Source organism: Gastrolobium bilobum, unplaced genomic scaffold, assembly GCF_033153095.1.
Source record: "Gastrolobium bilobum isolate Gb01-03AN ecotype WA unplaced genomic scaffold, APGP_CSIRO_Gbil_v1 utg54600, whole genome shotgun sequence".
Taxonomy (NCBI): Eukaryota; Viridiplantae; Streptophyta; class Magnoliopsida; order Fabales; family Fabaceae; genus Gastrolobium; species Gastrolobium bilobum.
In genome coordinates this window covers 26,309-42,846 of record NW_026895311.1, presented here as the reverse complement: position 1 = coordinate 42,846, position 16,538 = coordinate 26,309, and the positions used below count along the sequence as shown (strand labels likewise).

The window sequence follows — 16,538 nt, the reverse complement described above, 5'->3', positions numbered from 1 at the left end:
AGAGATTATTGTAGAAATAAAAGTCAATCCAAACAGACTCTTTTTGTTTTTTTATTTAATTGATATGTCTTCCGACTATTCTCAGGGTGAAATAACTGATATTTACTATCATTTTGTTTTTTTATTGATTGAAATAAAAACAAATAATAGTATATTAAAATATTAACGAAAGCTACTTTATAGTGACAGTTTAATTTCTTTTGTTGTGCGGCGCGGATTCAGATGAAGGTCAACGCTATGCTGGCACCTGCCAGTATTTAAAAGGAGAACTATGTTTAACAACTACATGCTAGGGTTAATTATTTGACTATCCAAAAATCATTCAGAAACATTATATTGCACTTCCACATCTTTATAACTATTTCCAAATTGCAACAGCCAACAACATAACAAAATGGCAATGCACATAAAAATCAAAATTTAGCTTTGTATATTTTGATCTAAAGCCCAGACGGACAGACAAAGAAACGGAATGCCATGTAGTATTAAAGTGTGAAAGCTTATTAAATATCTACTTCTAGGAATAGACTTCTTCAACACGTTTCCTCATCAAAAGCACTGCTGAAGGCAAAACTTGGATAGATGAGGAACGGTTCCACTTTGAGGAAATATTCAAGATCTTTAAAATTAGGGCTCCAATCAATTTATGTGCGTCTAACTCAAAATGGGAGGAACCACTCTAAGCATCATACTCTGAACAAAAGATACCATCTGCAAGACATGACAGAATCATACAGAGAACAATATAAAAATAAAAGTCAGCGAAGATATATACGGAAACACATAAAAATAAAGTAAATCTGGCCAAAGTGTGCTTCAAAAATTATAAGAATACGTAGAACAGAAGCTTTGGAGCTGAAAGGGACCAAACACAGAACTACCGTACATAACTCTGCACCTACGGGTACAGGTAAAACGGCAGTATCCCAAGGAGTCAGAAAAGAGGCTATTCCACCAAGGATGGATGCTGGTAATAGAAATGGAGAAGTACAGCAGGGGCAGAACAATACTGCAAAGTCCTTTCATAAAAAGGGTAATCTACCTTCGACCGTCAAAAAGGCTGATAACCTCGATAAGGGGGACAAGGCAGAAAAGGCAGGCTACCAAAAGAGTCAACATGCGCATAAAGGCAAGAGCATAGTAGAAGTTGACCTGGGAGAAGGTCAGTTAAGGTCTGATGCTGCGACAAGCAAGGAGATTACAGATTTTGCAGGGTCAAGAGTTAACACGATTGAGGCAAACACTCCTGTCACCAAGAAACAACCAGACGCTTTGGAGCTGATGAGAAGATATTATCAAGAAAACCCTCATCTAGCTAAAGAGATTAACGACAGCATCCTACAAGGGGCAGGTATGCCCCTTAGCCTCCAATGAAAGGACCTTGGTCCCTCTACCCCACCTTTTTGTTGTTAATGTTATTAATGAATATCTGTGCATGGAACTGTCGTGGGGCAAGCAAAAAAGGTTTTGTTTCTCTTGTCAGAGATATGTTAAAAAAATTTGATATTAAGGTGCTGGCGTTAACAGAGGTTCATATCAGTGGGCCCACTGCTGAGAGAAAAATAAAACAAATAGGGTTACAAGGTTACCACATCAATGAAGCCATAGGCTTCTCTGGGGGTATTTGGGTCCTCTGGGACCCAGGGGCAGTGGACGTTGATGTTCTGGCTTTTAACCGCCAATTCACCCACGTGACTCTTAAATGGCTTCATTCCACATTAACAGAATATGCTACCTTCGTCTATGGCTATCCTAGACGCATGGAAAGGAAAAGTCTCTGGGATGACCTTATTGCCATCAGTCACGGTGTGGAGGGAGCTTGGATCGTCCTAGGGGATTTTAATGCCATACTGACTGATAACGAGAAAGTTGGGGGGAATGTTGCCTGTCATAGCAGTATCTCAGATTTTCGTAACTGCATAAGTGAGTGTGCCCTTTCTGATCTGGGATTTAAAGGCCCCCAGTTCACCTGGAAACGTAACAACTTACGTGAAAGGTTGGATCGAGCCATCTCTAATGAAAGCTGGACGTATTCCTTTTCCAACAGACATGTCCTCCATCTTCCCCATTTTAGTTCTGACCACAGACCTATTTTAGTTTGGGAAGGAAGACAAACACTCCCTGATACCGTCCATAGACCGTTTCGGTTTTTGGTTGCCTGGTTAGCCAACGATGGTTTTGAAGATATTATTCGGGACTGTTGGTCCGATAATGCCTCGTGGGGTACAGCTCAGAATAAGTTCCATCAGCAAGCAAAATGGTGGCCCAACAATTGCTTCAAAGCCCATCTTATGAAAAAAAATCGACTCCATGCTCGTATAGCTGGTCTCGATATGGAACTGCATAATCACCCCACCAATGCCCTAGAGGTCCTACAAAGAAAACTCTGGGATGAACTGAATATAATTTATCTTCAAGAGGAAGTTACCTGGTTTCAAAAATCAAGGTCTGAATGGTTGACCAACGGTGATAGAAATACGAAATTCTACCACGCTGCTACTATGACCAGGAAGCGCAGAAACAAAATATTGACACTGAAGGACGAGGATGACAATTGGATAGGAGAACCTTAAGCCTTGAAAAATATGGTTATAGGATTCTTTGAGAAGGTGTACACCAATGAAGGAAGTAATATTACTCCCTTTCCTATTTCTGGGTGTTTTCCAAAGATCACCAGCCCCTCTTTTCATCAGTTGCACTCCATACCGTCGGATTTGGAAATCAAACATGTCTTCTCCTGCATGAACCCCTACAAAGCCCCGGGACCCGATGGTTTACATGCCATCTTCTTTCAGTCCCAGTGGAACATCATAGGCCAATCTGTTTGCAGTCTCATCAAAGATATTTTTGCTGATCCGAGTAAGCTTCGCCCTTTTAATAAGGCCTTGCTTTGCCTCATTCCAAAAGTTGAGAATCCAGATTCTGTTAAGAAACTCCGCCCCATAAGTCTATGCAATGTCATTTCAAAGGCTGTCTCCAAGATCTTGGCTAACCGACTAAGACCTCACCTCAGTTCCCTTATTCTCCCTAACCAGTGCAGCTTCATTAAAGGGAGGAACAGTACGGATAACATAATAATCGGCCAAGAGATCATTCATTCCATGAACATTAAGAAGGGCCAAAAGGGGTGGATGGCCATCAAGGTTGACCTTGAGAAAGCCTACGACAAGATCAACTGGGATTTCCTCAACCTTTCATTACTGGAAGCTGGTCTGCCCACTGATGCAGTGAAGATGATAATGGAAACGGTCTCTAATTCTTCCTTGAATGTTTTTTGGGAAGGCTCAACAACTAGGGAGTTCCATCCAACTCAGGGGATCAGACAAGGAGATCCCCTATCTCCCTATCTTTTCGTTTTGTGCATTGAGCGTCTAGCCCACCTCATCTCGCATGCGTTACAAAATAAAAGCTGGAAGCCTGTGATATTAAAAAAGGACGGTCCTCCCATCAGCCATCTTTTTTTCGCTGACGATTTGCTTCTCTTTGCAGAAGCATCTCTAGAACAAGCAACGATTATTGAGAGGATCCTGGCGTGTTTTTGTCAAGCTTCGGGGCAGAAAATAAGCACTGACAAATCCAGAGTCTTCTTCTCAAACAACGTCCATCACTCTAGAGCAACTGAGATTACCCAGAAGCTGGGATTTCCTATGACTGCCAACCTTGGTAAATACCTGGGCATACCTCTCATGCATGGTCGCTCTAGTGCAAGTCACTTTAATTACATCCTTAACAAGCTGGATGCTAAGCTGTCCAACTGGAAAAGAGGCTCACTTTCAATGGCGGGAAGGACAACATTGGTACATTCTGTGCTATCATCCATCCCAACATACACCATGCAATCTTGCCTCTTGCCTGCCAGAACCTGCGACGAAATTGAGAAGCGTTCACGGGATTTCTTGTGGGGTTCTAGCAACGACAAGAAAAAAATCCACCTCGTAGCTTGGAATCGCATCTGTCAGAACAAGAATAATGGAGGGCTAGGGATAAGAAACATGAGGAGTATGAACCAAGCTCTTCTTATGAAAGTTGGACATGGCATCTTAACTCGGAAGCACAGCCTATGGGCACAAGTCCTCAGGAGTAAGTATGGGATAAGGGAAGGACTGATTCCCGACATAAACCACAAGAGACAGGCCTCCAATCTCTGGAGAGGTATTGTGAAGGTGTGGCCCCAGGTGGTAATGGATTCTAGGATCCAACTTGGAAGTGGTTCAAACACCCTTTTCTGGAAAGACCGTTGGCTCATCAAGAGTGAAGGTGTTAACCCCAGAGATTCGATCGACATTCCACCAGAAATTCAGGATTGGACAGTAGATAAATTTGTGAACAATGATGGTGACTGGAACTGGGACCTAATCAACCAATTTGTCTCGGAACAATCCTGTAAAGCCATAGGAAACATCATGCCACCTTTGCCTCATGAGGGTCACGATTTAGTTATATGGGGGCTAACTGGTGATGGAACTTTCTCAGTCAAGTCCGCTTATGAATCCCTCCAGGGCCAAAATCTTCCGCAGGTTGGCTTCGATGTTGTCCCGTGGAGATGGCAGGGTCCCGCCCGCATACAAATGTTTCTTTGGAAAGTCTTAGGAGGCTACTTACTTACTAATATGGCTAGAGCCAAAAGAAATCTCACTACCTGTGCCCTCTGCCCCAGATGTAATCGTGAGCCTGAAGATGTGATTCATACTCTAAGGGACTGCTATTGGAGTAAAGAAGTTTGGCTCTGCCTCCTCCGAAATTTTCATATTCCCAACTTCTTTGAATCTAACACCACGGACTGGGTGCAGTCCAACCTGAAGATCAAGAAAGTTTTCGAATCTCATTGGAATTGGAGTCAGATTTTTGGAATTGCCACTTGGTCCATATGGAAAGCCAGAAATGAACTTGTATTCAACCAGAAAGACCAGAACCAATCAGCCTTGATTAGGAGTGTCAAGATCTACGCTACCAACCTAAACGAGGCGCAAACTAAGATGGGATTCTTACGGTCATGCAGACGTGAGAAAGTGGAAAAATTTATATGCTGGACCTTCCCACCCGATGGCTGGATGAAACTGAATGTTGATGGATCTAGTACGAGAGGAGGCGAACAATCCAGCTGCGGTGGAGTCATCAGAGACGATTCCGGAAAATGGATCACTGGCTTCAGCAGAAATTTGGGAAAAGGATCTCCCCTGAGAGCTGAACTTTGGGGCCTCCTATGTCGCATCCATTTAGCATGGGACATCGGTTGCAGAAGCATCTGGATCGAAGGGGACTCTTTAGTGGCCATTAACCTGATTATGGAGGGCTGTGACTCATGCCACCCATCAGCCCCCTTGGTTAGACGTATAAATTACTATTTACAGAGGAACTGGTCCACCAAGTTGAGTCATACGTTAAGAGAAGGGAACAAGGTGGCAGACTGGCTAGCCTCCCACGGCAGCAATTGGAGCGACTGGGATATGCATGTCTTACACGAACCTCCCACTGACTGCTGCATTTTCTTAAATAGGGATTGTATGGGCACCACTAGCCCAAGACTTTGTAACCGTTTTTAAGTTAATTCCGTATCTTTCAACAAAAAAAAAGATACCATCTGCAAGACATGACAGAATCATACAGAGAACAATATAAAAATAAAAGTCAGCGAAGATATATACGGAAACACATAAAAATAAAGTAAATCTGGCCAAAGTGTGCTTCAAAAATTATAAGAATACATAGAACAGAAGCTTTGGATACGGAAACAAAATAAAATAGAAGCCTCCTAGCTTGCATTAATAAATGTCAAAGTGGCAGAACCTCACTCAGATGAGTTAGATCGAGAATTGTATTGTATGTACAACCAGAAAGTACTGAGGCATATAATCTAGTTTACCTATTAGTATTGATAACTATCTATGGTCCAGTCTTGGCCTTTGTTGGAAAATTAAAAAATCCAACACCAGAAGAACATTATAAAGCTACTTTCATGAGGTGTTCCTGTATTCTGTGAATGGATCGCCACAGTTCAACTCTATACCAGACCTATAGTAATTACTATCCACATCCAGTCAAAATATCCATCACAGTTGGCATTTAATCATGGAGATTCGCCGAGACAAGGAGAACAACAGAAATCTGGACTCCAATATCACACACACACAAAAAAGAATAGAGCGCTTCAATTAAAGTTAAGTTCTTACCGAAGCAAATCCTATGCACATTATGCTGAAGCCAGGAAAATTAAAAGGGGCCCTTTCAGATAGGAAGAGAGCTGAAAAATGAGGAGTGTTTATTAATAAATTTGAGTGGTAATCTGAACCTAATACAGCAAAAGGACATTCTTCTCACCCGTTAATGGAGAGAAAGCCAATGGAGAAACAATATGTGCAACTGAACATATGCCTGAGATGCAACCTTGAGCCCTTCCCTGAAAGAAGATAAGAGAAAAAAAAATTGAACTGAACAGACTTGGACCTGTCTATCAAAAATTGGAAACTGAATAAACAAAGAGCACTCTATTATGCAAAACTAAGCTATTTTTTCCTCCATCAAAAGTTAAGTAAATTGTACTCATGTCCTATGATGCACTGACCGACACGGGACACGACACGATACGACACGCCGACACGTTAATTCTAAAAAATGTCATATTTCGACACGTTAAGACACGTTTTGATATTAAATAATATTTTTAATATATATAATATAATTTATATTTAATACATAAAACAGTCCATAATAAGTCATATAATCAATCAAATGTTCAAATTCCATAACATAAATATAAAGCAAAAGTAATTTTTCATACCTTGTTAATTTTTTATGTCAAATTCCATAACCGAAAAAAAATTGACTTATAAATTAATTTTTCATTTTTAGTTAATAAAATAAAATATAGACCTTAAAAAAACAAAAAAAAAAAACATGTTGGATGTGTGTCGGAGCGTTGACTGTGTGTCGAAAAAAGTTGACCGCGTGTCGGAAACACGTGTCAGAGCGTGTCGGAACGTTGACCGCGTGTTTGAACGTGTCGGTGTCCAACACGTAAATTTTCAAAAGAAACCCGTGTCCGTGCATTTTAGCTCATGTCTGCCTCTTAAGTGTGTTCTTGGGTACCATTTGAATTTGATTTACATGCCAACTCTAAGAACAGTAAAGAAAAAATAATTCATATGAATTGCATAACTACAGCCCTAAATTTTACTATTAACACAATACCCATAAATGAAGAGCAAAGAGCTATAAATCATACTATTAGCTACGCCCTCACATCAAACTATTAACATGATACCAGCTCATAGGGACCAACTTGTTTCGACACAATACTCTATCTGCAAATTGAAATTTGACTCTACCTCTTAAATGGAACAAAACTCAAATTATTGCAAGCCTTTCTATCATTAAGGATAAAGAAAATAAATACTAGCTAAATTGGAACCACTGCTGAAGAAAAAATTTCTTCTCAAGACCTCATTTACCAATTTAATGTTAATAAGCCAAATTCAAGCTAGCACACTTTCGAAAAGAATTGATGATGAGATGCCTCTCATTCCACTTCTACAGCCAATGTGGTATCTTTTAAGTTATAGTTTACACAATAACATCTTTTGTTTTTGTTTTTTGTTTTTTGTTAATGTTGTACGGTACTCTATAAATATTAGAGAAAAGTTCACCAATGCCCCTGTGGTTTACTTCAGAATCACCTATGCCCCTATGGTTTGATTTTTATCACATATGCCCCTGTGGTTTGCAAAAGGTAAAACTATCATATTCTTTTGCTTAAAACTGTTAAATATAACTTTACTCTTTCAATTTCACCCCTGAAAACATTATTTAATAAAATAAATCTTAGATTCATGAGAGCTTGGAAAGTACCAGAATTTCATCAGATGCATAAGAAAAGTTGTGCCAAAATAAAAAATAGGTTCACTTATGTTATTCTATCTATACTGCAGAGTTCTTACTCACTTGACTTGGGAAGATTTTGTACAGGATATGGAATTAGAGTTATCTCATACGTGGTAACTAATTGATAACCATGAAACTTTTGTTTATTTTTCATTTAGAAAGTTTAAGCGCATGCCGTTTAACTTACTTGATTATATTTACATGTGGCATCTACTATATAATATTTCTAATAAAAATCAGCAAAATGGAACAGGTTCCAGTATATATAGCAGAAAGTAGCACCCAATAATCTACGACGAGGACTTGCAACAACAAATCAGGTGAGGGAATATTAAGAATTATTGTATTTTGTTCTTATTTTTTTTGGGTATATTGTATTTTGTTCTTTGATTAAAAGTTGAGTATCATTGAGTTGAATTTGGCATTGACTCTGATTGATTTGCAGCTTATGATTGTTATTGGAGCATCAGTCTCATTCTTAATGGGAAGTGTCATAAGTTGGAGATAATTGGCACTAGCAGGTAAGTGATAACATTAATTTTGAATTGTTGCCTAGGGTGTAAAAAATTATGGAGAAAAAGGTCTAACTGTTCTTGGTTTGAACGTTGAAGGGCTAGTGCCTTGCATTTGCTTGTTGATTGGTTTGTGCTTTATCCCTGAGTCTCCAAGATGGCTGGTAAGCATTAAGCTATAGAATCTAAAGACCAATGTGCTCCTTTGTTTTCTTCTCCAAGATAAGCATAAAAAGAAGATGGCAATGCAAATTAATAAACTGGACAATTTTTTTTAGGCAAAGGTTGGCCGTGAAAAAGAATTTCAAGTAGCTTTAAGGAGACTTTTATGCATTTGATAAAATTCTGGTACTTTCCAAGCTCTCATGAATCTAAGATTTGTTTTATTAAATAATGTTTTCAGGGGCGAAATTGGAAGAGTAAAGTTATATTTAACAGTGTTAAGCAAAAGGATATGATGGTTTTACCTTTTGCAAACCACAGGGGCATATGTGATAAAAATAAAATCATAGGGACATAGGTGATTCTGAAGTAAACCATAGGGGCATTGGTGAACTTTTCCCTAAATATTATTCACCACATCACATATTCTGTTAATATTTTTAACAACTTTCCATTTATCTAAACACCTTCCACCTAGAAAAAATCAGTTAAAAAGACTTATTCTAATTCATTTAGCTGCTGCTACATGCACATTGCACGAAAGTGTCAGTGCACAAGAATGTTTGTATGCCACACTTAAAGCTACATATGTTACAAGTTACAATATCATTTACTATAGTCCCACTGACCTCATTTTCTTGCAGGAAACATTCATGTACATTGACTCCATGCAAAAGGAGTGACCCAAAAGAAGAAGACTTGGCTTAAAAGATATATTGACCCTCCAAGGCCCCAACAACCATATGGAGAAAGCCAGTCAAAACACAGAATTCTGATTGACAGCGTTAGTTATCACTTGATAATTTCTTAGCTAAAAGGAATTGCAACATCATTTGAAGTGTTACTGCTATGAATTGCCGATTACAAATGTCAAGACTTACTGTTTAGTAATTATATGCCTTTAAGTTTATTATAAGTTTTATATAATTTATAGACAACAGACAATTAGCATTTATAATTCTGCAGTCTAAGTAACTTCTCTTCCTTCATGTTTGACAACATTATCACATCTATAGAATATATTTGCACTATTTGAATTAAGAAAAGATTTCATAAAGAGAAAGCTTTTCTTAACAGCCAGAGAGAGTGGCTTTCTTTAACCTTAAAGTTTGCAACATATTTCAAATCCTATATATTTCTTCAAATGTATAAATTTTAATCACCCATTAAAAATAAATAAAATATACACAGAAACACGAAAAAGAAAAAAGAAAAAAAGAAGACATATTATGAAATATTTGTCTTCTTCAAATTAAATCAATATCACTTTTCAGTTAACATTGTTGAGTATAGTACTCCTATCTTTATCATCCTATCAACTTATTTTATGCAAAAAAATTTTGTTCCCCATTTTTCGTGCATCACACGTAAAAGTTACCAGCACTATTAACATGATACCTGCTCATGAGGACCAACTTGCTTAGACACAATACTTCGCATCTGCAAAATGCACAAATAAATTACTCAAAATAATGTTTTGAACAAATAGTTTATTGAGGGCCAGGCGAAAAATAAAATTATCCATTTAAAGGATAATATGGAAACTTAGAAAGATAAAATGAGGAAAGGAACTCACACAGGGCTGTGAGAAAACAAACAAGATTGAGAACATTGCAGCAGCATAAGGAACCTGTCAACATTTACACGTTAGCAATTATACAACGTAAAAAGAGGTGGGGGCGAAAAGGGATATTACAAGCATATACAGGCACAAATAATTAAAGAAATTACGGCAAGTTTCACTTGTAATTATACTACATACTGAAAAATAATTAACAGAAACAAACTTTTAATTAGCAATAGAGTATCAAAAGACATACCCAGGAGGACCATGCTATGCTGTAGAGGAACATCTGCATTGCAATCCATATTGCTAATTTAGAACTTCACAAATGAGTGACTTTTTTATGATATCACAAGAAGCAAAATGCTTACATGTATGCAGTTAAAGAATAGTCCAATTGAAAGCAGCCTTGCCTCACCCAGAGTAGGAGCCAAAATGGGCATAAGAAGAAGCTGTGACAACCAATGTTTAATTAGATTCACAATAATAAGAAAGAAACTGAATATTTATGTCAGGACAAAAGGCAAACCGTACAGTTTACAACTTAAATATAGCCATGCAAAATTTACCTGCGACACAGTCGCCGCAATGTTAGAAATGACCATCAAGTCAGCAAACTGATTCTTGTCAAAATGAAACCTAGCCTTTAAGTAATACTGCCCAAAACGAAAATGTGCTATCACAGACCAAACTTCAAAGTTTTAATTTATGTAAAAAAAAATCCTGTTTTATCATGAACTTGCCAAAGAAAGGATGTAATAATAAATTCCAGATGGACTCGGATACTCCTCAAAGAAAAAGTTGAAAGATGTAAGAAATTAAAGGTCAGCAAACTGCTGCTTAGAGAGATTCAGAAGCCTATAGCAATATATGGCTTGAAACAGCCAAGAGAGGTATTATGATTGAAGATATAAAAATACAATAGCACTTGGATACTGGAAAATTTGGTTTGAACATAGTGAACCAGATTCAACAACAAGGAAGCTTGTATCATCATTATCAAAACCCAAAAAATATGAATAAGCTTCAATGCATGCTTTGGCAGTGATATAAAAATGTGTAATCCTTTACAAAAATTGAACCTCAAAAACCAAAATAGATCAACGTAAAATATATGTCATATGACATCTAGACTATATGATAGAACTTGAACAGGATAAAAAATTCAAAAGAATAAATACAAGGAGGGAGAAAATCAGAAATTACCATCATTGAACCATGAAGGCCAACATCTGCAAGGTTGCTGAAGAATGCAACAATTGCTGCTTGGGTAATAGTCAAGCTGCAAATTTGAGTGTACATGTACAATTATGACAAACAAAACAAGAATACCTGTTTGTCAAGATGCAATTAATATTCTATAATCATCAAATCAGGAATACTTACTTTTTAACTTGCATTGAATAAAAGTATAGAAGTTGAAAGATATACGTACACCTGTCTTCACGATGCGAATAAATAGAAGTAGATTTATTTGATGAAAAAGAGTTCTGATGTTTTAGCATATCGTATGTAATTCGAAAAAGTAATTACTAATTACACGAATTTTAATACATAGTAACGATGTAGTTAAAATGAAAGTTTAAGATATCAAGATAGATTAATTATTTGTAGGTAATTTTATTATCCCCTGAATCCTTCCTATTTATAGTGCATTAGTGCGGAAAAAGCAAGGAAACTTTCCTGGATTCGGCACGAAAGGATAAATAAACAAATAAATAAAGCAGAGTAGAGGAAGGAAATTTGCCCCACCTACTGTTGAGGAAGGAGTTAAGGTCCAACAAAGAACACAGTGCTTTAAACAGCTGCAAGTTGCTTTTCGGTTTTTCATCGATTTTAGCAATTGAGGGCTTTCCTTCTGAAATGATTGGGGTATAAAGGTGGTTATCATCGACGACCGAATCCCGAAGGAAAATTCGCATGTACAACGCTCCGATCACCGCGACAAGAGTGGAAACCTTATTAAAGGAAGACACAATTGATAAGACAGATTGGGATGAAGATGCAATAATCAGAGAGAAAAAAGAGAATGAAAGATGTGTAATAAGCACCTGAAAAGTTAGGGCAGTAGATAGGAATCGAGCTGATAGTGTGCCGCAGACGAACGCGGCGGACCCTATCCCCGAAAGAATACCAAACGCAGTGCCTCGCCGAGCTTCTGTAACGTTATCTGCCTGAAAAATGGAAAACGAAAACAAAATGGAGGGAAAGTAAACATAGGGGTCACACTACCCTAGACGAGTACCCTCTAATGTTTTAATTAAAAAGTAAAAATAAAAGGAATTTAGTGACATTAATAATACAATAATAGATATAATTTATGTACACCTATATTTTGACTAGTTATCAAATTAAATTAATTACATACTAAAATCTTAAAGTTACATTACAGTCCTCTTTATATGTGGGAACTAATCGGAGTGAAAAAGAATATTGATACAAACAGTTATTGCTTTTCAAATAGGATTATAATAATATTTTTTGCACATCAAATAAATTTCATTAATTTCACACTATTTTTATTTGAGGAAAATAGTGAGAAATTTACCACGTAAGCTAAAGCCAGGCAAGGAACGCTTCCGTCGCAAACCATGGCAATGAGTATCTTAAACACGTAGTACACGTAGAAGAATTTTGTCGTCCTGCTGTAAGCTAATATGCCTGTAAAACAGCCAGCAGACACGAACATTTAACAATCATCATCAATCCTGAACTACATATAAAATATATATTATTATTTAAATTTATAATATTGAAGTATTAAGTATATTTAACTTTTATAATAATTATAAAATTTAAATTTTATAATAATATGTTAACATAAGTAATTAAATAATAATATTAAAAAGCTCTGGTCGAACAAGAGAAAAATTTATTTTATAATTACGTGTGTAAAAAATATTTTAAAATCATTCAATTTTTATTTTTAATAACTTCATCTTAAAATATTATAAGTCAATTTCATTAACTTCATCTTATACTTATCATCAGTTTAAAAGTTTTTATCATATAGATTATATTTATAAAATATTATATTAATTCATAATTTTTTAGTAATAATATATTAATTTTTGTTATATAATTTGTACTTTTATAAGAAAATATATGAAAATAAGAATTATTTGATTATATTTTTATTGTTGTTCAATTTTCATAACACAAGTAATCAAACAAATAAATAATTATAATTTAAGAGTTGGGTCAATAAAATTCATATTTTATAGAAAATCATTATATATATATATATGGGGTATATTTTTCTCATGTTACATGAGATAACATCCCCTTCTACTCATACAAGTTGTGCTAGCATTTATTTATTTACTTACTTTTTTTTAAAAGAGTGGGTCCCACATGCTTTGTGTCTATAGCATAAGATAATAAGTCTCCTACAACATGAGACTTGTATTTACCTATATATATATATATATTGAAATGAAAATTCATACCTCCTCATCTAACAATACATTAAATTAAAACTATTGCAGGCTATATTTTTTTTAAAAAAGAAATAAAGAAATATATAAATAAACTATTGTAAAACACGATCGCGACCAATTAAACAAAGGGTTATATTAGTATAATGTTATATGAAAAATAATGTTTGTTCCAACACAAACATAAAAGAAGAAAGAGAAAGTGAGTTTAGGAAAGAGAAAAGAAAAAATTGTACACCCCATAAGTTTTTGTTTGGGTAAAAAAACAACTTTAAATCATGTTACATGATACATACATTTCCCTTAAACAAAACAATGGAACTATGGAACAAATTGAACACAGAAGTACCTGTGGGGATAATTGTGAGGGCCATAGGGAATGTGAGAATGGCTTTTCTACCATACTTATCTGACAGATTCCCCAAGAGCGGCATCATCACAAGCGTTCCTAGTCCTATCATCTGCACAAATCATAGTTCGCCCCACCCCCACACGGACTAAGTTATAAAATACTCATATTGATATTATTCAATAATACAAGAATTAAAAGGGAACAAATGCAATGAAAAGAGTGATTAGCACACGAAATTTGGTTTTAAATTCTTACTCTCCATCATAGTATCATACACGCAATTTTACTGTTGAAAAGCATTCATCATTTCTGTCGTTTTTTTAATACTCTTAAATTAATTATTCATCAAACATAATTTTCAAATTACTTATTCATTATTTATTTTTTTATCAATTTTTTTCATCTTCTTTGAGATTAAATTCCTCATGTTTCTAGTATGAGCTTCTTCAAAATTTAAATGAGATTAGATATGATATCTAAATTAATTATTAAACAATTTATATTTATATATTATTATATTTGATAATAATTTTTTAAGAGTAACTTAATTTCTTAATCTATTTTTTTATAAAATAATACATATCATTCTTAACTTTTCTTTCTTAAAATTAAAATTATTTGAAATTTATTATGTATATTTTATTTATAATTTCAAATATTATTTATCTCAAATGTTTTTTAATACATGCTTTTAAAATTTTAATTAAATTTTATAAACTTTCATATAATACACAAGATAACTGCTGATTTGTAATAAAATCAAATGATCGAATAAAACGCATTAGATTTCATATAATGAGATAAAATGTGATTGTGAGCTTGTTTCCTATATTATACATCATAATTGAAAAGCTTGTCTTAGATTATTAGAGTATAAACATGAAAAAAAAGGAAAATATGATAGAATGATTTTATTTCTTGATCAACAATAGATAGGTAAATTTAATTTTTAAATGCCTATGTTCACGTGGAGCCATTGGGGTGTTGAAGTATGTCCTCTACTTAGCTGTTCACATTTGCGCTCAACAGGGCCATTTTGTTTTTTAGTTTGATCTTTCCATTGGGCCCAATCAAAAAAGTTTTGTCGATCAAAATAAAAACTCATGACTCCATATAAAACAAAGACAGTCGAAAAAGTATGAAAAACCACGAAAACTCCAGGAAAAAGCATTGCGATGCATCTCACTCAAACAGCTGAGCAGTGGGCCAACCGTGACGGTTGTAAGTTAGAGACAATGAGGGCCAACCGAAACCAGAAGGAAATTCTTTGGTTGAATGGGGACAAGTTAACTCACCAGTCTCACCTAAATAGATGCTGGGACGTTATCACGTTTAACTTATCCCAAATAATAGGATATGGCCAAGACTACGGAGCAATCATTGTTTGATCAATAAATTCAATTTGAATTTAATAAAAATATATTAAATAAAATTTATTTATCATAAAATGTTTTATGAGACACTAGAACTAGCAAGCAGTGACAGTTAAATAATATAGTATATAGTTATAAATCTTTGTTTAATTGTGATAAAAAATTTGATTTGATTAAACAATAAATATGGGTTGAATTCTTTATTATAAAATACATATGAAACATTTCATTTAATTACACTTTTTTAATCAATAATTCAATTGGAAAAATGAATTAAAAAGCTAATTCCACTAACAATATTTTAACTCACGGCTACAATGTATATTCTATCGATCACATGCAAGGAAATTACAATACAAAAATGCATCATATTGGGGGGGGGGGGGATTAAATCTCATGTTTATTAATCTAATATAAAATTAAATATATGATTTATTAAAGTGTGTGCACCGTGTGCAAATAACACTGCTAAGTCAAGAGAAAATGAGAGACTTTAGTCGATTACTAAGTTATTTTTCCAAAGAATAAAATCGATTAAAAAAAAAAAAAAAATCGATTAGCAGAAATATGCATGTTGCATTAAAACTTTTTTAAGTCGAATTATATAAATATCCACATATGGAAAAACTTAATAAAAGCATATACACTAAATTTGTTGCCAAATGTCAAGGTAAGTGGACTTTTTTGTATATCAAGATAAGTGGTTTTATTTGTTCAATAACAGTTCTTATTTGTTCCTTTGTAATTTTATTAATGCTTATTAATTAGAAGTTGTAAAACAAGCAGTTCAGATTCTCCAAGAAAAAGAAAAATAAGTTTAGATTAAAAGCTTAAAGTTTCTAACAAGTAACAACATATTCCAATCCCACTTACACTCAATATAATATATACCTAATCACTGATTAGTCGATTTCCAAAATAAGGAACAAACCCCAGATCATAGAAAGCAAAATGAGTGAAGAAGGTAGAGTTTACTTGTATACAATATTGCTGGAACTCACCGCTTGTTGAAAACCAGTGAGGTAGATGGCAAGTGAGCATTCATCTTTTCCGGGACAAAGCGCAGCCATTGTGACATCAGTGATGGCTGGTATCACCATGTGTGACGAGAAGTTATGAAGAAAGACAGTCATGAAGAGATGACTCAATCCATTCAACTTGTCCATAATTCTCCCTCTTACTTTTGCTCTCTCGGCTTCCTGATTTGGATTTTTGACAAAGAGCTATAGCTAGAATTCTCAGTAAGATACTAACTGTCTT

At 35.0% G+C, this 16,538-nt stretch overlaps 1 protein-coding gene across 1 annotated transcript; it reads right to left on the bottom strand.

The window, feature by feature from the left end:
• Window positions 1–366: 366 nt before the first annotated feature.
• Window positions 367–16,444, bottom strand: LOC133305129 (uncharacterized). Its single transcript, XM_061505266.1, has 14 exons — window positions 16,280–16,444; window positions 13,903–14,014; window positions 12,665–12,777; window positions 12,168–12,290; window positions 11,869–12,074; window positions 11,323–11,398; window positions 10,686–10,772; window positions 10,488–10,568; window positions 10,373–10,405; window positions 10,129–10,182; window positions 9,951–9,992; window positions 6,319–6,397; window positions 6,171–6,241; window positions 367–711 (listed from the first exon to the last, which is right to left on the bottom strand). Exons 1-14 carry the CDS (start codon window positions 16,442–16,444, stop codon window positions 655–657), a joined length of 1,299 nt encoding a protein of 432 aa, XP_061361250.1. The 3' UTR covers window positions 367–654.
• Between the last annotated feature and the right edge of the window lie 94 nt (window positions 16,445–16,538).

Excerpts from the sequence above, each read along its gene's own strand:
- LOC133305129 (XM_061505266.1), bottom strand. The coding sequence starts at position 16,444 with ATGGACAAGTTGAATGGATTGAGTCATCTCTTCATGACTGTCTTTCTT. Across the intron at positions 10,773-11,322 it reads GCCTTCATGGTTCAATGATG|TATTACTTAAAGGCTAGGTT; the intron begins GTAATTTCTGAT and ends CGTTTTGGGCAG. Across the intron at positions 10,406-10,487 it reads TATTCTTTAACTGCATACAT|ATGTTCCTCTACAGCATAGC; the intron begins GTAAGCATTTTG and ends ATTGCAATGCAG.